The sequence below is a fragment of the Mesoplodon bidens genome (assembly GCF_964165515.1).
Source record: "Mesoplodon bidens genome assembly, chromosome: 12".
In the NCBI taxonomy this organism is placed as follows: domain Eukaryota; kingdom Metazoa; phylum Chordata; class Mammalia; order Artiodactyla; family Ziphiidae; genus Mesoplodon; species Mesoplodon bidens.
In genome coordinates this window covers 79,108,023-79,132,801 of record NC_138168.1, presented here as the reverse complement: position 1 = coordinate 79,132,801, position 24,779 = coordinate 79,108,023, and the positions used below count along the sequence as shown (strand labels likewise).

Below are 24,779 nucleotides of genomic sequence, written 5' to 3'. Positions count from 1 at the left end.
ATGGACACAGCAATAGTATTTCACTACAGGCGACCACATAGAGTGCAGAAACAACTCATCTGTCCCCAGACACAGCCTGGAGCTGCTCGTTTTGACACTTCTGGCTTTCCTGGTTACCCAGTACAAGGTCCATCCTGGAACAGAGCTCACCAGCCTGGGCAAGGGAAACTGCTGGAAGTTTTGCTTTTCTGCCTCAAAGGCAATAAAGAATGACCCAGAGACCTTGTGTTGTGGCCATGCAGGAGGTGGCCCTGCCCACGCCCAGGGACAACCATTCACACTTACTGCTGTGAAGGGCCCCCTGGAGCTGTCAAGGCAGAGGCCTTGGAATGATCTTATTACATCCTTACACTGGTTAAGGGCTCCCTCCCGCTGCCTTCAGGGTCAAGTTCAACTCCTAACTACAGGGTCTAAGGCCATCTGCAGTCAAGTGCCTGCCCACTGCTCTGTCTGGAATGATTGCCCCCTAAACGCTGCCCTTTTTCAGGACACCAAGGGCACTTCCAGGCAGGTCCTCTGCACGGCCGTCCTTTCCCTCAGGAGAAGCGAGCGCCCCTTCCTCAACCCGGCACCTTCAACACTTTGCTTGGATCTATGAGTCTGTCAGCACTAAGCGTCCGGGGCAGGGGTTGGGTCTTTCCCGACTCGGTCACCCAGTGCATAGTGCATATGAGACAGGCAACAATGTTTTGAATCGGAAGGGAACTTGGAGACTGTGTATCACCCGAATGTAAAAAAAGTCTCCATGTTTTTGCTCTGGCCTCTCTCCTGAGCTCCAAAAACGAATTTCTAACTGGCTGATGGATGACTTGACAGGGAAATCCAACAGGCACCTCAGACAACATGGCGCTCCCAGTCACCTCCACTGCAACACCAGCTCACTCTCTGTGCGCTCTTCCTTCCAGGTCCTCGGGAGTCACCTTGGACCCCCTCCTCATATTCCATCCGTGTTCGGTTTCTGTGACTCCCAGTCGTCTCCTGGCCACACACCATCCTCTCCATTTCCACCATTATTGCCCCCATCCTGGGCCTACCACATGCACTCAAGGGCTCCTGACCTGTCTCTACTTCCTTCAGGTGACTGATGCCAGGTGGTCCTCCACCCACAAAATCTCAAACGTCCTAGTATGCCCCAGTATGTTACTCAAGGCCCCAATCTCTAACCAACCTTCCCAGCCTACCCAAAGACCCACTGTGGTCTTGGCTTTCTTTGAGGTTTTACTGCATGGATCATTCATGCCTTCCTTGTGGCAAGCAAACTGCACAGACCATTTGCTTTAATTTCCTGGTGTTGATGCTCTATTATCCAAGCATCCTGCTGTCCCTGGAGAGTGGCACCACCTTTTATGCTTTGTTTTATGTCTCAGTGTGCAGCACACACGGCATCGGGAATACACACTGACTGACTTACTGAAAAGAAAATATCAAGATGTTCAAAATTTAAGTTATCCTTGTGCAAAGATCTCATAAACCTTAATATTCATGGAGCACTAGAACTCTCCTTGGCCATTTATCACTAACTTGGCTCACAGGGCTGGTCCGAGGAGTAATGAATGAGTTAATCTATATAAAGCATTGGGAAGAGTGTCTGGCCTGTAGTAAGAACAGCTATTATTTATTATTATTATTACTACTATCATTATTCCCACTGAAATGAGGGCTGAGATGCATTAACACAAAATGTGACAAGCAGTTTCCACACAAACGGCCATAGGCCAAGTGACACAGCTTGGTGGGATATTCGATCTGTAAGTCCATATCTAACTAAACACGTTAAGAAAAATATATTTAGACCTGATTTATAGCATTGCTGGTCAGTAACTGGTTTGAAAAGAAGGGCTACGGCACTGACCCTGAAAGGCTGGAGTGACGAGCAGATAAGATAGGTGGGCATTTGAGCCTGTCCCCTTAGTTTCTTACAAGATGTGCTTTTCCAGACTGGGACTGGAGTGGAGATCCTGATACTGTGAGGTCACATCGGCAGAGGACACCTTAAGGACCCCCGTGCCCTCCGCGCAGCTGGCTTACAATTACAATCCCTCATGCTGGGTTGGCTCAGCCGTACGTTCTACACTGGACTCCCCCGTGTGGACAGATCAAGGGAACCAAAGGCAGGGTCTCTACCCTGGGGAGGCCTGGATTAACAGGAGACACTGGGTAAGGCGACTTGATAAAGGACAGGACACCCAAAGGAAATAAGTGCAAGAGATCTTAGCTGGGTAGAGCTGGCCGCACAAAGGCAGAGGTGTGCTTGAGTGAGAAATGCAGGGTTGGGAGGTAAGGAGGGGGTCACAGTGCCAGTCCTGGGGGAAGGTTCTGGAGTGAGTAAATATGTCTTCAGAGAAGAAACACAGATAAAGTTGAAAACTGGATGATGGATTTGGGAAGGTACAAAGGAGCACGGGGGTCACCCAGTGACTTTCACAGGCTTTACACTCCCCAGAGCTGATTCTTGGGGTTGGGTTAAGTCTCAAACAGGAGACTGACATACACTATGGATTCAGCTTGTATTCTTAGCCCTAGGTTTCCCCCTCAGCACACGGGCCAAGGGCACATACGTAATGCAGGTACCCCTGGAAATCCTTACAAAAGGGTGACAGTGTGACTATGAATTTTCATTCTGGGTCTTCCAGGGACTATATATATAAAAATACCTCCGTTTGATCACTTAACCCAACATAAATTATTTCTCTAATACCTACTTTATACTTGTTCCCTGATTTAATTAGATCTGGCTATAGTCACTGGTATAAAATGTTTTGAATTTTCAATGATACCCAGAAAACAGCAGGGGGGAATCAACTTTTCCAAAAGCAGTATACCACAAATATTTTACAGGGACATATACTATTTTTATGTGAACGTTTAATCTGATGTCCATGGGTGGATACTTTGATGAACACATACATAGTTAAGCCTGTGAACTGCTATGAGTTCCAGATAATATCAACTATATTCTTCCCTCAAGTTACAATCTCAGTTTGAAAGTGTTATATTTTTCTTCTAAATCTAGCTTTTCTTCCTAGTCATTCCTTCCCACCAAATGCTCAAACTGACTCCGAGGGTGGCCCAGTTATTTAATTTGAAAGCTGGTATTTTGGTTTGTATTAATTTGATTTCCCTTCCTTAAACTGCTTAGCTGCTTCCGACTATATGCCTCTTAGTAAAGACTAGGATAACAAAGTAAACGAATGCAACAAAAAGGCATAGAATAAAGAGAAGTGCCATGAGTACCAGATACTTTTATGGATGTCTTTCTGACTTGCGTATATCTTTTTTTTTTCTTTTTGGTGCTACGCGGGCTACTCACTGTTGTGGCCTCTCCCGTTGCGGAGCACAGGCTCCGGACGCACAGGCTCAGCGGCCATGGCTCACGGGCCCAGCCGCTCCGCGGCATGTGGGATCTTCCCAGACCGGGGCACGAACCCATATCTCCCGCATCAGCAGGCGGACACTCAACCACTGCACCAACAGGGAAGCCCTGACTTGCGTATATCTTAATTGGCAATTTTATGCTCTGAATCCAAACTACTAAATGTGGCAGGAAACAAGTAGGCTAGAGATGGAAGTGGAAGAGGAATGGGCCAATTTCATCAATCCCTAGAGAAAACAAAAGGTCAATATCCTGATGATAGAGGTGGACACTTAAGCATCACAAGTACCCTTTTCTAGGTTCATAGAAAGTAAGACAGAGCCTACACATAGGGATTACTAGTGGTAGGTTAAAATTTTAACCCAATTAAACAATAATTAACTCAATAATAGAAATATCTGGTAACGTTATGACTCAGCATGTTTCCCTGGCTGAGGCTGATTTCATTTGAAGTAATTTTATATTTATGCTAAAAATATATTAGCATTGGACTTCCCTGGTGGTGCAGTGGTTGAGAATCCGCCTGCCAGTGCAGGGGACACAGGTTCGAGCCCTGGTCTGGCAAGATCCCACATGCCACAGAGCAACTAAGCCCATGCGCCACAACTACTGAGCTTGCGCTCTAGAGCCCGCGAGCCACAGCTACTGAGCCCGCATGCCACAACTATTGAAGCCTGCGTGCCTAGAGCCCGTGCTCCACAACAAGAGAAGCCACAGCGATGAGAAGCCCTTGCACTGCGACGAAGAGTAGCCCCCACTCGCCGCAACTACAGAAAACCCGCGCACAGCAACAAAGACCCAACGTAGCCAAAAATAAAAATAAACAAAAAATTTAAAACCACATTATTAAAAAAAAAACACAACATTAGCATCAAACTCCAGGAGAAAAGGTCATTGATACAAATGGACTAGACCTAGATAACAGTATGTGGTAGAGGGGCAAACATTTTCCTGAGTCACAAAGCTTCCTGTGTCTCATCAATCTGATAAACAGTTTCTGGAAATCGAGAATGCTGCTGGTCACTTTCCTTTCGCGGAAACATGCCATACTGAAAAGGCAGGGACGAGTTCTCTCCTGCTGGACAGACACACGTGTGCCTCTCCTCTGGACACCGGAAAGCGGGCATGGTCACAAAGCAACTGGGCCACGTGCTGCAGCCACGTCAGGATAAGAGGAAGCAAAGGATACCTGCCCTAGAGGAAGGGCACGTCTGGGAGAAAGCAGGAAGTCCTGATGTAGAGATAAGAAGAGTAGTGGGAGAGAGACCCAAGCTGGGTGGAGAAGAGGAAGCCGACCAGGTCCGCACAAATGGGGTGAAAGGACACAGCGATACAAAGAAAGTGAGGCCAGATGGGGAGGGGAGGCTTGCGGGCAATGTGTGCAGCGAGTCTGGATTATTTCAAACTAATCACAGAGATTTCAGGTGTCGGGTTAACTGGGGCCAGGGAACATGGGAGTTAGGAAGGTCACTTGAAGAGACTTTTAAAAAATAAGCTAACAGTTTCTTTATTTGTCGGGGGGGTGGGTGGTGTGTGGGGGGAAAGTAAGGCAAGAGGAGAGTGAGGGAAAGGAGACAGGAGTGGATGATTTTACAGGAAATATGCCCAATGCTGAGCTTCCGACAGACCTTCTGTGTGACCTCACAGGACGGGAAGCTCTTTACAACACGACTGCTTAGCCATCTCATTTAAAGGCAGCTTGGGGGGGACTTCCCTGGTGGCGCAGTGGTGAAGAATCCACCTGCCAATGCCGGGGACACGGGTTCGAGCCCTGGTCTGGGAAGATCCCACATGCCACGGAGCAACTAAGCCCGTGCGCCACAACTACTGAGCCTGTGCTCTAGAGCTCACGAGCCACAACTACTGAGCCCATGCGCCACAACTACTGAAGCCTACATGCCGAGAGCCCGTGCTCCGCAACAAGAGAAGCCACCCAATGAGAAGCCTGCACACCACAACCAAGAGTAGCCCCCGCTCTGCAACTGGAGAAAGCCCTTGCACAGCAACGAAGACCCAACGCAGCCAAAAATAAAATAAATAAATAAATACATTTATTTTAAAAAATAAAGGCAGCTTGAGGAGTGAGTGTGTGTACCTGGCCATGAATCTCTGGAAAATGTGAGGAGTAGTGCACTGGGTTGAAACCTACAAGGTCTGAATGAATTCACGCCTAGCCAAGTGGACCGAGTTTATAACTATGCGTCCCTGAGTAGGGTCGGTGTGCCAGGAGGAACACGTCTCCCCACTGAGCTGCAGAATAACTTCATCACTGACCTGAATCAGATGCAGCGGAAACAAAACATTCAGTACATACTTTTACAGGAGAGGGAGGAGAACGGAAAACAAAGTGAGCTTAACTGAAATGTGAGAAAGAAAACGGCAGTGACTTGGCTGGGTGGGACCCCAGCTGCTCTTTCACTGGCCCCCGTTCCCCGCAGACCAGTAACTCTCCACCCAGCATTCGCTGTGGATGACATCACTGATTTCCCAAACACGCTCCAGCAGTTTCCTGCTTTCCAGAGTCAAGCCAAGCGAGGTTGTCAGTGGGGCACCTGGGTAGAGATGTGGCCAGGTCAGGTCACAGAGTGGAAATGAAGGCCACACCAGGGCCCGTTTGCTCGTTCAATGAGCTGCTTGTTTCACTGCTGATTTTTCAGTCCCCTTTCCTTGGACAGATTTCCGTGCTCTGATGGGGCCAGCCCAGACCAATCATGGCATGTACATATATTCAGTGTCCAGGATCACACGGTCTGTTCCCGAAAGAGCACAGGGACCAAAGTGAAGGGTGTAGGAAGGGACAGGGGAACTGCCCAGCAAGAATCACTGCTCCAGACGGACCGGGAGCTCTGACGCACTGCATCTCACAGCCCCCAGCCTAGATGCTTCTCTCTCCCCATTGGTCTGTGAGGCCAAAGCACTAGGATTCTCTCCACAGTTTCAAGTAGCCACTGTGTCCCCCAGAAAGGCTCTAACTGGCACCGAACACCATGTAAACCCTGTAGGAAGTCCTAATCCCTTCAGGATAAACTGCACGATGGCCTAAGCCCAAGATTCCAGCTCATATTCTTGTCCTTAATAACCATTAGGCAGAATGGCCATCATCAAAAAAATCTAGAAACAATAAATGCTGGAGAGGGTGTGGAGAAAAGGGAACACTCTTGCACTGCTGGTGGGAATGTGAATTGGTACAGCCACTATGGAGAACAGTATAGAGGTTCCTTAAAAAACTACAAATAGAACTACCATATGACCCAGCAATCCCACTACTGGGCATATACCCTGAGAAAACCATAATTCAAAAAGAGTCATGTACCGAAATGTTCATTGCAGCTCTATTTACAATAGCCCGGAGATGGAAACAACCCAAGTGTCCATCATCTGATGAATGGATAAAGAAGATGTGGCACATATATACAATGGAATATTACTCAGCCATAAAAAGAAATGAAATTGAGCTATTTGTAATGAGGTGGATAGACCTAGAGTCTGTCATACAGAGTGAAGTAAGTCAGAAAGAGGAAGACAAATACCGTATGCTAACACATATATATGGAATTTAAGAAAAAAAAATGTCATGAAGAACCTAGGGGCAAAACGGGAATAAAGACACAGACCTACTTGAGAATGGACTTGAGGATATGGTAAGGGGGAAGGGTAAGCTGTGACAAAGCGAAAGAGAGGCATGGACATATATACACTACCAAACGTAAGGTAGATAGATAGTGGGAAGCAGCTGCATAGCGCAGGGAGATCCGCTCGGTGCTTTGTGACCACCTAGAGGGGTGGGATAGGGAGGGAGACGCAAAAGGGAAGAGATATGGGGACATATGTATATGTAGAACTGATTCACTTTGTTATAAAGCAGAAACTAACACACCACTGTGAAGCAATCATACTCCAATAAAGATGTAAAAAAAAAACCCATAACCATTAGGTCCTAATTTTGTGTCCTAAGTTTGTCAGTAGAGAAGACTTCATATTCAAGAAGACTTGTAAGTTCTTCTAAGGAGCCAATCGTATTGCCTCGATGTCATATCAAAGGAAAATAGTCCGATACACCACAAACTACCTTCAAACGGACTTCTGCTAGGGATTCACACTTGGTTGGATACCTCTCCAAGCCAACTGTTCTGACAACATGTCACTGTGTGAGGAAGCCCCACAAGAAAACAAATTAACATGGAAGAAACGATCTTGCATTTCCTTAGCAGAATTTGGGGCCAGCAAACATCTGACAAGACTCGACAGAGCATACTCGGGAGTACACTTCTTAGAGGAACATTCCAGCTCTTTTGTCCATTCTTTGGTGTCCCAATTTTCAGGTGTTAAAACACTACAAGACAGCCAGGAATGGCAAGATGATTCTACCAGCCTAATTCCGCCTGCCATACGTGTACTCTGACTCCCTTGCAACTAACTGGCCCTGGCTAAACATTACCCCGAGTACTTTCAGTGTACCATTTCTCTACTTATTGTATTTTCATGTTATGAAAGTGACGTATACTTGATGCAGTAATTTGAAATAAGCAGAAAAGAAAAGAAGCTGTTGGTAATATCATAGCCCCCTGTCAACATTTTGGTGTCTTTTTAGTCTTTTCTATATGGAATGTAATTTACTTCCCAATAATATAATTTCATAAACTTTGCTTACATATTAATAATGTTTTTATGTCATGAAATTTATGTCAAATGATTAAACAGCCCTGATAAATTATAAAACCCTAAAGACAATATCAAAGCAATGGGACCACCAGAGAAAGACCACCTACTAGATTGGGGAAGGGGTGGGGAATGAGATTGTTTTGGAGAAGTTTTATAAGTTATGAGATTTATTGAGCATTCTAAACCATAAGCTTTGAAAGAATTTTTGGAAACTTAACAGGGTAATCTGTAGAATATAGGGTTGGAAAATCTTAAAAACAGTCTGCTCTTTTCTCCCCACATCAAAGATCTGGATTTGCAAAACTATTTCTTACAAGGAGATGTACTAAGTGGTGGTGTGTTGGTCAAGGATTTTATACTCTTTTGTAGCTTTCGATAATATGATGAAAGGATTTACAAGAATAACGTCATTAAAGAGAGGCAAGGATACACACAGAGCTTAGTAGGAATGAAGATATTTTAGGAAGGAAATATGAGATAGAAAACACTGCCAGCGCACGTAAGGATGGGGCAAAGGTCTTAGATGGCCCTAGCTGAGGAACCCATGTACGAATGGGTGCTTCTATAAAAACAGCACCAGGAAGTGAAATGTACTGGTAAAGTGTCTACACCAACTGGAGGTCACAAATTGGTGATCAACTCCAATGAAAGCAGTAACTAAATAAAACATGATGAAATCATTCAGTGGTAGAAAACTTTGGCCTATAAGTAAGGATGGGAGGTGAAAGTAAATATTTAGAAAACTAAATCTGGAGGGGAAAAAACCGAACTCTCCAGCACTTGACCGTGCGATCTCCCAAAGTCAGCAAAGCTGGAGATGTTTATTGCTTGAGGAGGGACACACCTGTGTTGAGATCCTCCACTTTTAGACCTACTAGGTAGCCAGGAGGACGGGCCTCCCCTGAGGACACATCAGAAGGGATTTCTCCTTCGCTATAAAGCCCACGGTGTTCTGCACGTGTATGATTTTATTTGCCAGCATCTGCCGTAAGGGCCCTCAGGAGAGGACTGGAGCTTGTTCACCTCCATGTGGTTTACAGCACCTCCCACCCGACAGGTATAAATGAATGCATGAATGAATGAACAAGCAATGCAGAATAACTGAGGGGCTTTCTGATTTTGAGGACTCAGTTTGGGCTTTTTTCTGGAGGGGAGAGACGGATGTGTGCTTCAGAGGCACTCAAATCAGCCCGTGTTGAGTCAGGGTGATTCATCAGGCTAGAATTTTCCCACCTGCAGGAGCCAGTCCCCCCCAGTGTCCCCATCCCCCTTTGCCTCGGTCATCTCAGCAGGAAATTACTACCACTGTGTCTCCCACACGGATGATGAATCTTAGAAGCATTCTCACAGACTGTGGCAGGGCCCTGGACGGGGTCAAGTAAAAGTAAATACCAGCCCTTATTCGGCGACCCTGGCCTCCTGCAGTGCGTTTGCCCCGGACACCAGCGGCTTCCTGCTCTGTCACAGAACGCAGACCGCAGGTCACCGCCTCCACGTGATGCTTCCTGACCTCCAGGAACTTCTTCCTTCCTCGCTCCTCACGTGGTTGTTTTGGAGGATTTTACCGCGGGGCCCTGCCGCTTACGGCTCCACCCGGGGGTGGAGGCACAGGACCTCCTCAGGGAACTCAGGCAGCCGGAGGCCACCCCTCGAGGACTGCTCACACCTTCGTTTTCTAACTGCTAGCCCGGGTCCAGGAGGAGCAGAGGGGGGGAGGGATGGACCAGTGGTCAGGCACACACACAGCCGTGGCTGACGGAACCCTGGCTTTCCAGAACTGGTCTTACAAGGCTGTGGATGTGAGGGCATTAGGTGAGGTGGGAGGAGACTCACAGCATCTATCTGCTTAGTGACCCCACAGATTTAAAATTATGATTGGTATTTGATGACTCTTAAAAGCTCAGACACTCAGAAGGTATCATTTATTGACTCACAATTTTTTACACCAAACCATTGTCTTTGTTAATTCCCTTCCATCTACCTTTACTAGCTGCCTAAAGTGGAGAAAGCTGCTTTACTGGGGGCTCCCCACGGCATGGAGCACAGGGCCATGTGCACGTTCCCTGAATGAATGAATTTGTTGGGAGAACTACTGTGGGATTTCAAATCTGTGCAGGACAAGACAGGGCAGATTAGGAACTTGGCGAATTCCCTCCTCAGTTGTGTCCACTGTTCCATGCTCTTTGGGACCCTCGTGGCCGCTTGTCCCTGGTCCCTCTGGGCGGGTACTACCCGGCTGTGCTCTGCTAAGCAAAGGCCTTCATGGACTGAAGACCAGATCTTTGGCCCTGAGGGGCTGCCATCAGGGAGGCCATTCTAAGGAATATAAAGCAAGCTCAAGCAAGCTCCCCTCGTGTTTTTGTTAACTGAGGTAGGATTAAATTACACTAAATAAATTTTACCCTTTAAAAACGTGTAAGTTGGGCTTCCCTGGTGGCGCAGTGGTTGGGAGTCTGCCTGCCGATGCAGGGGACACGGGTTCGTGCCCCGGTCCGGGAAGATCCCACATACCGCGGAGCGGCTGGGCCCGTGAGCCATGGCCGCTGAGCCTGCGCGTCCGGAGCCTGTGCTCCGCAACGGGAGAGGCCCCAACAGTGAGAGGCCCGCGTACCGCAAAAAACCAAAAAACCAAAAAAAAACCGTGTAGGTCTATGAGTTTTGACACATGTATAGGGTCATGGATCCACCACCACAATTAAAATATACAGCAGCAGTCCCCAATCCCCAGGCCATGGAACGGTATCAGTCCGTGGCCTGTTAGGAACCGGGCCGCACAGCAGGAGGTGAGCGGCAAGGGAGCGAGGGAAGCTTCGTCTGCCGCTCCCCATGGCTCCCCATGGCTCGCACTACCGCCTGAAACGCCCCCCCTGCCCCATCCGTGGAGAAATTGTCTTCCATGAAACTGGTCCCTGGTGCCAGAAAGGTTGGGGACCGCTGATACAGAGTATTTCCATCACCCACAAAAGGTCGCTGGTGCCCCTCTGCAACCTGTCCCCTCCCCCGCTCTGCCCCCTGGACCACCGATCTGATTTTTTTTTACCTTCAGTTGCACCTTTCCTAAAATTACCACTCAGAACCTGTTTTATTTGAACCCTTCTCTCTCCTCCAGCGCCGTCGCTACGCCTCCCTCAGTGGGAAACTCCGCCGCCAGCTCCTGTGGTTACTGTCTGGTCTCCCCGTGCCGCCTACGATGGTTCTGCACAGACCCTCGAGGGCTCCTGTTACCCCGTTGGCTCCGGAAACATGGCATTTTCCTAGTACCATCCTTTACCGCTTATTTCTCTCATGCATATCCTTGCTTCTCCCCTGTGCCCACCCTCATGTGTATTCTTAAAGCTCTCGGGGCCTTCTTCCTGCCTGTTCCTTTCTTCTGAGTGTTGTGTCTGTATTTCTCATGGATTCACAGACCTTTTTTACAGATCCTATGAGCCCTTTCAGCTCTCTACGTCCTGGCCAGACGCATTTCTGGCCCTGCCCATCTGCCTTCTTGGCTGTGTTCCTTCCACGACGGACAGCATCACCGTCTACACTCAGGCCAGACGTGCCCCTTCCCCCGAGCCCCACGTGCAGGTGGCTACCTTGAAACTATACCTCGAATTCATCTCTACTCCCCATATTTACTTCTACGGCTGCCATGCCAACCTGGATTACCTCTGGCCTCAGCCGACGTCTCCCTGGGTCTGGTTCCCTTTCCTCTAAACAATCTCCACATTGCTACCAGAGCTATTTTTCTAAAATATAAATCAGACATTTTCCTTTTCCAGTGGTGAGGACCCTGTGCTCTCACTTCTGAGGGCGCAGGTTCGATCCCTGGTGGGGGAACTAGGATCCCGCGAGCCACGTGGCGCGGCCAAAAAAAAAGAGAAAGAATAAAAACCAGGCACGAAACCCACCTTACAGTAACTCCCCAGTGTGCACGGGATAAAATCCAAGGTCTTTAAGATGGCAGCTGAGATCCTTAACAGTTTGGCCTGGTGTTGCTACCCTAATCCCGTTTCTCAGCCTCTCAACCCGTGTCCAACTCCAGCCACACTGGACCACGCTGGGAAGGGTACCATGTATTTCTGTGCCTTTGAGTCAAAATTCACTGTTTCCCCAGTTCAGAGGTTGATTCTCTTTTTCTTCCACATACCCCCTGCCCCCAACCTGGTAAGAAATAGCTACCGCCTCCCCTGTGCCCTGAGAGCATTTAAAATGCCAACACCAACACCACACTTACTGGACGCCTCTGTGCTCTTCAGCCCAGCGCTCCTCTTAGTATATCCTCACAGCTACCCGTTAGTATCTTTGTGCATCACAGGCATTAAGAATTCAAAAAACGCTGATTGAAAACACTTTGCCCAATATCAGACGAAACGTGTAAACATGAAGGCAAGCAACTCTGTACTCATTATGCACTTTTTACCCATCCACTGCTTAAACAACAGAGCCACATGGCTTATTTTAAAAATTGCTATGTTTCCTGTTTGGACTTGGATCAGCTTGTAACAACAATGACAGCAACAGAGATGATCAAGATTTTTTGTGCTGAATCTAATCCAGGGCGTCCCATGATGAGAGGACAAACCAAGGAAAACCACCGTATCTCTGTGTGGCTATAATGAAGCATTTTATGTATTAAGCCTATCACCGTGGATTTTAAGTGCTTTGATAAGCTTTCACTTCCGTGCTATCTCCCCTCCGTCCAAAGAGAAGCTTTGAAATAATGATAACCATCCCATGGCAACAATGTCCCGTCACAACAAGGTCAAAAACGAGAACTCATGTGATTTGCTCATTTTCTTAGGCAGAGATCTCCCCTTAATGTGCTGACAAAGAGGTGAAGGCTGAAAGACTGATCTCCCCAGCCCTGGGGTGGGGGGCTGGTCCTGTCTCTTGGACATGGTGGTGGCCTCCATCTATCCCACCACAGTGAAGTCTTATCATTCTGAGTGCAGTGATGTGAAGATCCAGAAGCCCTGCACTAAGCCACCCCACATTTCAACAGCAGACTGGCTCCTCCCAAATTATTCTCTTCCATGTTCTATGAGGGGGGAACCGACTTTATGACTCAAGGGATCCTGACCATGTGATCTAAAGAAAAGAAAAATCCACACCCTGATGGCAGGTGCATTTTTCACGGTGGAAGAGAGTACTTAGGAAAAGAGCAAATACTATTAATTACTTCCCAATACCCGATCTGGAAGGCGTTCCCAGAGCATAAGGATTTCAGGCATGGTGACAACACAGACTGGGGAAGGTTTCTGGAGAATGTGACACACTCACCGTTCCAACCAATGGGTAAATGAACCCAGCGCCTATGCTGGCCCGTACGTCACTGATGGGTAGAATGAAATCCTTGGGTACACCTTTCTTGTCAGGTTGGTGAGACAGGGAGAGGTGGGTCTTAGCCATGCAGATGGGCAAATTTCCAAAACCCTGTAAGAAAGGAAAGGTGTTCCTTGAGCATAAACGTTCATCTCCTGTACGTGTGTGACCCGCACTCCACAGAATCCCCACGACTCAGATCCACACACACAACAGTGCTTGTTACTGCCTGTTCACTGAACAAGAAGATGGGACAAAAACTCATCTGCACGAGATCATCACCTGGCAAGTTGAGGGTGTCTATTACTTATTTTGGGTAATTCCTATTACAGAAAGGCAGCATTATGTGTGTCTTTGAAGAAAAGGTGGTTATTTGCAGGCAAAGAGGCGGCAACAGCAGCAGCTGTAGAAACCACTTTCTAAGGATATTAATATCCGGCAGTCAGAAAGGTAATCTGGAGAAAGGCTCTGTAACAAGGCTTTTAGTCCCGTAGTTCACTCATTCTTAGAGGCTGTCAGGAAGCAAAGAGCCTCTTTGTGTTGTTTGATGAATCATGGCTATTTGATCTGCGATTACATTATAGGAACTAAGATGAGGTCACTATTTAAGCCTCTTATTTTTAAGGACCAAAGGCGATGCCTGACCCAGAGTTCCAAAGGTGAAAGGGGAGGAAGTCACATGTGGGGTCTCACAAAAAGGACAGTGTCCTCGCTGCCTGGTCCCGATTAAGGGTACACAGTGCCTCCTTAGAGACGTTGCTAAGTAACTGCAACCACATACTTGACGCGTAACTTTTAAGGAACATTCCTTCGGTGGACAGACAGAGATAAAAGGAATGCAATCTTCAGAGGTAACCCACACAGAATTTCTTATAATTCGACCTAGAACTATTTGGAAGATTTCGGAGTACTATCAACTGGGGTTGGGGGTGGGGTGTTCCCCTTACTCTTAGATACGGATCAGAAATCTGCTGGGTGGCGATCACAACTGCCCTACAGAAATGGTGCCCAGAATTTTGGGTTTCAGAGATCAATCAAATATTGAAATAATTTTTATGAACTGATATGGGTTTGCCAATTTAAAAGTTCGCCAGTAAGAATATATTTTTTAAGAACCCAGTATGCTATATACCATCATCATATTACTTCATAAAAGAAAGAAGATTTTAAGCCTGAGAAAACATCAGGAAGGACCTAATATTAGAATCAATGATAGTCCTTAAATAGCATTACTAAAAACTTATTAAAAAAAAACACCTCATGAAAATGACCTTATTTTACTCATTTCATTGCACATGAGTGAAAGTTTCACGGCAGAACAATGCTAGTGGGTACAGCAATGTTTGAGGATCATTTATTAAAAAGCACAAGCCAAGAGCATTCTAAGCTCTTGGAAAATCCTAAGAAGAAATGAATTGCTGACTATCTTACCAAACCTGGGAGAATACTCTGGCTAGTGCTGGTAGCATAGGACAAAATATTAAATATGCTTTAAAAATAGAATTTAGGAGTTGGGGGATTAAAAAAATAGATCAGTGATACTCATCATGAAGCTCTTTTGCCAGCAAGCTCTTTTTTTTTGCGGTACGCGGCCTCTCCCTGTTGTGGCCTCTCCCGTTGCGGAGCACAGGCTCCAGACGCGCAGGCTCAGTGGCCATGGCTCACGGGCCCAGCCGCTCTGCGGCATGTGGGATCTTCCTGGACTGGGGCACAAACCTGTGTCCCCTGCATCGGCAGGTGGACTCTCAACCACTGCGCCACCAGGGAAGCCCTGCCAGCAAGTTCTTGAAGAGCTCTGACTTCTATCTGATCACAGCAAACGGGAGGGGGGGTTTGAGGCACAAGGCCCCTTTGGTTAAGGTGGCCGAACACGCTGCAGTGGAGCCTATTTGACATAACCAGTACAAGACTAGATTCTCGCTGCTGAATCTTGGCCATGTGCACGGCAGAAGGTGATGGAGCCTTCGGCCATTGTGGACAATCTCAGCCCCAAGCCAATGAAACACTTGTATAAGAAAGAATACCAAGCACCCCCAACTTTATGTGCTGCAGTCCTCTTTGACTAACCTGGAACCATGCTACCATTTTTAAGACAGTAGGAGGAAGCACCACAGATTATTTAACTCTCGACTCCACTGCTGCACATCCAAGGACAGTTTCAGTGTTTCTGGCTGACTAGCAGGGGCTAAAGATCACACACACAGATAAACATGGACACCACCTGTTATTAGACAAATTTATAACCGTAAAAGTCAATGATGTGTGTACTCTCACCATAATTACACTTAACATCCTACCCAAGGACATTAATTCAATTTTTGTAGACCACAGAGTAGATTAAGTCAAGTTCAGCTGGTGGAACATACACCAGCTCTCCAGTCAAGGTGAATAATTTCAAAAGCCTAAACTGGATTTTCCCCCCTAAATGCACAACTTTTACCTGTTCCGTGTAACGATCTATTTTGGATTGTGCCTCCGGAGAGAGTTCAATATCTTCGGCTCCATAGACAGCCTGGGCGATGGTTCTTATCTTTTCCACAATTGGAAGCTGGGAAAACACAAATGACAACAAAATCGTTAACTTCAATCTGGTTAAAGAATTAAGGGAGAGCTTAGTGAGATTTTCTGTAATTGCTTAAAATTCACGACCAGATTCCCTCCTCATCAGCTGTAGTATTTGAAGCAAACACTCTTCTCTTCTATCATCCTTAACGTCCTGAAATTTTCATATCGGAGATCAACTAGCAAGTAAGAAGCCTTAGATGCTCAGCCAGTTCAGAGGCTGCTTATCTAGTTAAATCATTCTTTTTTTTTTTTAATTTTTATTTATTTATTTATGGCTGTGTTTGGTCTTCGTTTCTGTGCGAGGGCTTTCTCTCGTTGTGGCAAGCGGGGGCCACTCTTCATCGCGGTGCGCGGGCCTCTCGCTATCGCGGCCTCTCTTGATGCGGAGCACAGGCTCCAGACTCGCAGGCTCAGTAATTGTGGCTCACGGGCTTAGTTGCTCCGTGGCATGTGGGATCTTCCCAGACCAGGGCTCGAACCCGTGTCCCCTGCATTTGCAGGCAGACTCTCAACCACTGCACCACCAGGGAAGCCCCTAGTTAAATCATTCTTATCCACTGCATCCTTTTAAAAAATGTAGTTTATACTATGCTTTTTAGTGACCTTTTAAGTCAGAACATAAGTCTCCTAACTAAATAGTGCTGGTGTTTAAGTGGGTCTCAACTTGGGTTATATGACAGAAATGTAGCAGTTCTAAAGAACAAATCGTTTTTTTTTTTTTTTTTTGGTGAGCAGGAATGGGTTGAGATTTTTTTTTTTTTTTTTCTTTTTGCGGTATGTGGGCCTCTCACTGCTGTGGCCTCTCCCGTTGCGGAGCACAGGCTCCGGACGCGCAGGCCCAGCGGCCATGGCTCATAGGCCCAGCCGCTCCGCGGCATATGGGATCCTCCCAGACCGGGGCACGAACCCGTATCCCCTGCATCGGCAGGCGGACTCTCAACCACTGCGCCACCAGGGAGGCCCTGAGATTTTAATATAAATGCTAATGTGATCAAACACTTTATTGGAAAACCAGAGGTTGAACCTAGTGTCACTTTAGCAAATTATGACACAACAAGGAGAATGGGAAAAATCTGAGAAGACTAGATATGGGCAAATAAGTGTGTGGGGAGGAGATGGAAAAATCTTCCACAATGTTGGATGCAACACTTGGATATAGGTTGCTAGTAAAATACTAAAAGTGGCCTTCAGAAACAAGGATGGGTCATTAGGAAAGCAATGTGCCATGGATAAAGTGACTCTTAATTCAAGCAAAGCATTTGACAAAATTGTTCCTAATTTCACTGTGGCTAGAAAACACATAGGTATAATGAAGACGGTTGGTGGATGTACTGTTCAGTGAAGGGCTGCTGGACCAAGTGCTGATGGAATGGACGTCAGCCAAGGGGTGGAAGCCTCTCATGGCCCACCTCAAGGACTTTGCTGGGCAGTGGCAAGTGGTACGTTTGCATGAATTACTGCTGATATATACAGGAGGAGAGTTACCTAACAGGAGAAAATAAAAGCTAGCTCTGCTCTGCCAATCTGATAGTACCCCAAACTACTTTAAAATGTATTTTTTATTACTACAGTTTTTATTACTGTAGAGTTGCTCTGTGGTCTGGAACTGAAATATTGGATGTTTCAACAAATAAAAAAGAAATGAAGGTGCAAGTCATTATGATCTTTCGCTGAAGGACATAAAAGAGGATCTGAATCAACAGAGAGAAATACTTTGTTCATGGATGAGGAGACGCAACACTGAATAGAGGTCGGTCTCTCAAACTTAATCTATTAGTTCAATCCAATTCCAATAAAAATCCCAAGAGCACTTAGGTTACTTGGAAAATCAATTTTAAAATTCATAATGAAGAGTAACGGCGTAAATAGGTAAGATAACTTCAAAGATAAATAAAACCAAAAGAACAAAGATAAGGGACCTGCCATACCAGGTATCAATCATACTACAAAACTATGCTGATTAATTCCATGTGGTATCGGCACAGGACGAGATGATTAATCAAGGGAAGATAACAAAGAACACAGAAGGACACCTCAGCAGGTGTGGGACAGTATATAGTAGACATGGCACAAAACAGGGAAAGGACTGACTATTCAACTGACTTTTGGCTGGAGAAATAAAATTAAATTCCTGCCTCACACCAGGCCCCTAAATAAGTCCAATATGGAACAAAGGCAAAATCTTCAAAATCAAAACTCTACGTATTGGGGAAAAAAATTGGGGAACTCTCTTTATTATCCTGAGGTACGGAAGGATTTCTTAAACAAGGTAACAACAGACTCTGCCTTAAAGGAAATGATTTATAGACCTGACATCAAAATTTAAAGTTTCTTGTATTAAAAAAAAAAAGACATCAGAAATAAGGATAAAGCATAAGGAACAGTTTGGGAGAAGATGCTTGCAAATATTTAAAAGATTAGTTACTAGAATGCATAAAACTCCCACAAATTCAGAAAAAGACAAACAAATATTTAATACTAGGCAAAAGAGCGACTAATAACAATATGAAAAAATGCCCAATCTCATTAGTGATCAAGGAAAGGCAAGTTAAAATGATGAAAAAACAATTTACAACCGTGAGATCAGCAAAACTGAAAATATGAGAATTTCAAGCGTGGGTGAGGATGTGGGGAAGATGACCCTTCAAAGTGCTCTTGGTTGAGATGTTAAAAGGTCTCGCGTACCATGAAAGCTTCCTAACTGGTTTCTTCACTTCTAACACCCACCCCCACTCTACTGCAAGTCTAACCTTCTTAAAATGTACCTAAGTAAGAAAAACTCAAGATCACCTCTGCTAAAACTCCCTGAGCGCTCTAAGATCTATCTCAATGGCCAGCATCTCCAGGAAGCCTGTACTGACCGTCCTCAATCACACGTGGGCGTTCTCTTCTTTGCCATCCGATAGCCCTGTAATGCTCTGACCTGGGTGTTAACATGGCACCAGAGGTTCAGCAGGGCCTGGCAATGAGTGGCTGCTAGCAAAGCCCACGCCCTGTTGGGATGCACTGATGGACCTCGGATGGTAACAGTGCCAGGATCAAACTCTGATGCTGAAATCTACCAGGTGGTAAGGGGCCTTTTGTAAACCATGTCATAAGAGAAATCAGAGAAGAATCTCCACTTCAGGACTTCCCTGGTGGCGCAGTGGTTAAGAATCCGCCTGCCAATGCAGGGGACACCAGTTCAATCCCTGGTCCGGGAAGATCCCACATGCTGCGGAGCAAGTAAGCCTGTGTACCACAACTACTGAGCCTGCGAACCACAACTACTGAGCCTGTGCTCTAGAGCCCACGAGCCGAAACTACTGAGCCCGGGTGCCACAACTACTGAAGCCCGCGCGCCTAGAGCCCACGCTCCGCAACAAGAGAAGCCTGCGCACCACAAGAGTAGCTCCGGCTCGCCGCAACTGGAGAAAGCCCACGCACAGCAAGGAAGACCCAACACAACCAAAAATAAATAAAGTTGACTCTTTAAAAAAAAAAAAAAGAAGAAGAATCTCCACCTCTAGAAGGGACAACTCTAGAAAGAAATGATCGTTATTTTCCAGGAAGGCAGAAGGTGAAGCAAGGACAGAAATTAGAAGGAAATGTTTAAGGAAAAGCTATAATAACCAGAGCTGTTTTACTCTGGCAGAGATCAGGGTAAGCCGAGTATGGTTCCAGGGTTGCTGCAGGAGAATTACCGCATGAGTGCAAAGTTGAGTCTGGGCTAGAGGAAACCTCGAGTGTAACTTCTAATGTGAAAGATTCCATGTTCATTAGCTGAAGAATTGAGAAGAGCCTATAAACTCTTTGAGGTCAAGGACCACCTCTTGTTCACGTGGAGGTGGGATACAGTACAGCCCCTGGACTACAGAGTAGGCTCTCAATATACAGTTGAATAAATGAATAAATAGTTTCTGACCTTCCTGTTGACAAAGCAAGGATCCCATGTGACGTGACAGTTATGCTTTCTCAGGGGAAGGCAGCTCACAGCATATGGTGTCACCCACGCAGTGTGATAGGTCTCATGCAACCTGGCTCACCTGCGCTCCTCCAGCCCTCTAGAGCAGCTCAGGTGCGGGGTTTGTGGGCTGCTGTGGGACAGGAGGGCTAAGGAAGAATGCAGCCCCTTAAATCTGGCTGAATCATGCAACCTCATTCCTAGCGGGAGAGGTGAATATGTTGCTGTACTCATGTCACTCCAAGCGCTGAAGCCATGCAGTGTGTTACAAATATCACGCTGCACAAACCTTATGCCATATTATTATGATGGTGTGAGGGCAATAGGGCTAACTAAAGACTTATGTTTTCCCTGGAAGTGAGACAAAACAACAACAAAACAGATTAGTACTACTCATGACACATTTAATGAACAGAATGCACTATTGACTGAACTCTAGATGGATCTGGAAAGGAAAAGTGAGCGTGACTTGTCTATAAGGTAATAATTGAAAAAAACTCACACGTGAACAAGGTGATAGTAAATGGATGACAATGAAGGAATTAGTGTGAGTGGGTATTTGACTGATTTTTAGTTTTTAAACAACGAATTTTTTTTCAAGGAATACATATATTTAATCTTAAATTGTGGTAAAATACACATAACAGAAGATTTACCATCTTAATCATTTTGAAGCATACAGTTCTGTACTGTTACGCACATTCCTGTTGTTGTGGTGCCAACCCTCAGAACCCTTTTCATTTTGCAGAACTAAAACTGTACCCGTGAAACACTAACTCCCCATTCTGTCCTCCCCTCAGCCCCTTGCTACCACCTTTCTACTTTCTGTCTCTATGAATCGGCCTACTCAGGGTACCTGATATAAGTGGAATCATACAGTATGTATCTTTTTGCATCTGGCTTATTTTATTTAGCATGAACCTCAAGGTTCAACCATGATGTAGCATGTTACAAATTTCTTTCCTTTTAAAGGCTGAATAATATTTCACTGTATGGACATACCACATTAAAAAAAATCCATTCATCCACTGATGGACGTGGGTTGTTTCCACCTTTTTGCTACTGTGAATAATGCTGCTATGCTAAAAGTGTGTGTGGGGGGGAACGGACAAATATTTCTCTTCCAGACTTCAATTCTTTGGGGTATAAGGAAATATACATTTTTATCAACAACTAAACTGCCTTCCTGTCTAATGTTTTCTTTTTTAAAATACATTTATTTATTTTATTTATATTTATTTTTGGCTGCCTTGGGTCTTTGTTGCTGCACGCGGGCTTTCTCTCGTTGAGGTGAGTGGGGGCTACTCTTCATTGCGGCACGCGGGCTTCTCATTGCGGTGGCTTCTCTTGTTGCAGAGCAGGGCTCTAGGTGCGCGGCCTTCAGTAGTTGTGGCTCGTGGGCTCAGCAGTTGTGGCTCATGGGCTCTAGAGTGCAGGCTCAGTAGTTGTGGTGCACGGGCTTAGTTGCTCTGCGGCATGTGGGATCTTCCCGGACCAGGGCTCGAACCCGTGTCCCCTGCATTGGCAGGCAGGTTCTTAACCACTGCGCCACCAGGGAAGCCCCCTGTCTAATGTTTATTTGAAAGTGTTGTGGAAATTTCAAGCAAGTGCCAGGCTGACTTTGTGAACTGTGTAGTTGTGGTCTTATTTCCTATGGGAAAACTGCAACCACACATGACAGGATGACTCAAACAGAAGGCAGAGCAGGGGCGCAGGGGCTGGCGGTGTGAGTGAGTCCCAGTCAGGCGACTTGTTTCCCCTCCTTACCCTCAGGTGCCAGAGCCTGGAGCATCCCAGCACCACCATGACCAGCTCCCGGTATCCTGCACTTCCCATGCCCCAACCTCAGCCTCGCCAGCCCCAGAGATGACACTCCCTCGCCAGCCTTGACATGCACAAAACTGTCCAACGTGCGCCTACGAGAGGGACCATCACCACCTGGTATGTGTCTCACAGCCCCACACTGGATAAATACTGTGTTTCAGCTCATGGAGCTAGAAATCCCAAGACCAAAATTCTCCTGGGACTCTTGCTACAATTAATCTCTTTCACCTATGTGTACAAGTAAATAAATAAAAAGAACATCTCAGTTAACACAACTTTTGGGTTTAATATAAAAACTAAAACCTGCCCTGATAAGGCAGCTCCACTGTATACCTTCTATTTATACTGTGACAGCCGGAAAGGAACTTCCTGCTGCTTCCCTGCTCAACTTTGGGGAGCAGTGTAATCTTTAAAGAAAAAGAAAAAAGCCGAATTCATGTCCAATGATCTTGATCTGAACTTGACATTCACTTGTACTGCTCATTTTAAGTGGTAGTTTTTATAAAACAGATAAAATGGTAAAATAAATTATGAATGGGTATGCATTAATCATCCCTGGCTTTGCTCCAACTTCCTAAATATTTACAAATTTATCTATTTGCCACCTCTTTCCTCCTTCCCTGATGTCTAGGATAGTAACTTCCAATCAGTAGGCCCTCCACAAACATCTGCTGAATGAACAACCATCTGTGGCAAGTACTTTCAAGATGTCGTGGTGTACAAAGAATTTCGGAGATTTTGTGTACAAAGAATGTCTGATGGGGTGGGGACAATGACACAGTAAAGTGTGACAGATGGAGTGTGTGATAAAGCCTCTGCCTCTACGTTACTACTAAAGTTGGAAGATCACAGATTGCAGGGGACGGCATGGAAGTCAGCATAAGTTGGTAAGACCTAAAAAGGAATTTGAATGGTGCTTGAAGGATGTGTGAAAGATTTTAATAAGCAATAAAAGGAAAGATTATTTCACACAAGGAGAACGGCACACATCAAGGTGTGAATGGCAGCAAAGACGAGGCTTTTTCTGGAAAGAGGGACTACTCTGTTTGTATTATGCTCGACATACTCATATATAAGCTACTTCACAAAGCCTGGCGTCTATACTAGGATCTTTGATCATTTTGGAACTAACATTATGTTAAATCTCCATCTTCACCAAGAATATAATTCTGAACATATTCATTAATTTCCTCCCAAACCTCTTACACGTATAAAAATAACTGAACTACTTTAGAAGAGAGCTTTCCAATGGAAACTTTCTGTGATGATGGAACTGTTCTACAGCCATGCTTTCCAGGCTAGTAGCCACCAGCCTCATGTGGCTAGTAAGTCGTTGAAAAGGGACTAGTGCAACCAAGGAAATGAGCTGTTAATTTTAGTTAATTTAAATGTCAATAGCTTTCTATGACCAGTGGCACCAGGAAGGTAGGCTGGAGGATGTAGGGGTCTTCACTCTTTACCACATTCCTTATGTAGATGTGGTGATCCAGGCTTATAGAAGCTATGTTACTCAAAGTTAGAGAGCATATCCTTCTTGAAAAGACCACTGGACTCATTACACATGCAACCAATGTTCATTGCCGCACTACTGACAATAGGCAAGACATGGAAGCATCCTAAGTGTCCATCAACAGTTGAATGGATAAAGAAGATGTGGTACATATATACAATGGAATACCACTCAGCCATGAAAAAGAATGCAATAATGCCATTTGCAGCAACATGGATGGAACTGGAGATTATCATACTAAGTGAAGTAATTCAGACAGAAAAAGACAAATATTATATCATTTATATGTGGAATCTAAAAATATGATATAAATGAACTCATTTACAAAACAGAAACAGAGTCACAGACAAAGAAGACAAATTTATGGTTACCAAAAGGGAAAGGCGGGGAGGGATAAATTAGGAGTTTGGGATTAACATATACACACTACTATATATAAAATAGATAAACAACAAGGTACTACTGTATAGCACAGGGAACTATATCCAATATCTTGTAATAACCTATAATGGAAGAGTCTGAAAAGAATATATATATTCTTTTCTGAAAAGAGTCTGTGTGTGTGTGTGTGTGTGTGTGTGTGTGTGTGTATATATATATATATATATATATATATATATATGTAAAACTGAGTCACTTTGTTGTACACCAGAAACTAACCCAACATTGTAAGTCAACTATACTTCAATTAAAAAAAATGAAGCTGACAGAATTGAGGAAAATAAAGAAGTATGAAGGCTTTATAATATAGTGGCACCTCATCTTACTTAGATGTCAGGTTCTAAAGTCAGCAGCCCTGAAGGTCTCTTAGAAGACCCATGAAAACATGACACAATACTCTATTATCAATATTCCACTATCTCTTAAGCACATAACTGTTGAAGTGTTAAAACACACTGCTATTTCCTCAGCCATTACACTGAATGAAAACTACATTGTTCTTTTGTTTTACCAAAGCCTAGATTAGAATTCACATAAGTAAAGTGTTCCTACGCTGTGATGTTGGCTTGAAGTACTTCAATGCTCATGAAGTATTTAAAGAGAGGAATCAATTAGTAAATTTGTAAGTTGAATAAAAATCTCTGGACATACAGTAATTATTTCAATTTGTATTTTGTATTTAAAATGAAGCATGAATTTTCAATGATCTACAAGTGCAGTTTGGTAAATGGCCTTTCCTGTACCTCAAATAAAAGTATGTAATGTGAAACCAGCTTCCACCAGGAGCAAGGGCTTCACTACAACATCCCCCTGGTGCCATGGGAGCAGCTCTGCATTGTGAGTGAGAACAACAGACCCTTGTGTCTTTGACACAAAGCATGTCGCTGGCTAGAAACCAGCACATCTGAGCTACCCAAGGTGTACGTGCTGACTGCCATGAGCCAGCTCCTTGAGTGGCTCGTCCCACTGGCTTGTTGGTCCTGAGCAACAGGTCAACCCAGAATCCCAAAAGAATCTCACTCTCCTAAGACAACCAGAACACATGTTGCAGATAGTTGGGGTCTGGGAAAGGAAAAAAGGCTCATCGCTTCAAAGTCCGCATTTGTCCATGTGAAATAATGATAATAAGGAATTCACATTCAAATCACAAGGGT

General features: G+C 45.3%; 1 protein-coding gene across 3 annotated transcripts in view; it reads right to left on the bottom strand.

The window, feature by feature from the left end:
* MTHFD1L (methylenetetrahydrofolate dehydrogenase (NADP+ dependent) 1 like) overlaps positions 1–24,779 on the bottom strand; it is a 192,559-nt gene that overhangs the window by 39,958 nt on the left and 127,822 nt on the right. For all 3 annotated transcript variants that reach the window (XM_081251407.1, XM_081251406.1, XM_081251408.1), the window contains 2 exons: positions 15,783–15,890; positions 13,301–13,453 (listed from right to left, as the gene is read on the bottom strand). In XM_081251407.1, coding sequence (XP_081107533.1) covers positions 13,301–13,453; positions 15,783–15,890 — 261 coding nt within the window. The remainder of the gene's footprint in view (positions 1–13,300; positions 13,454–15,782; positions 15,891–24,779) is intronic.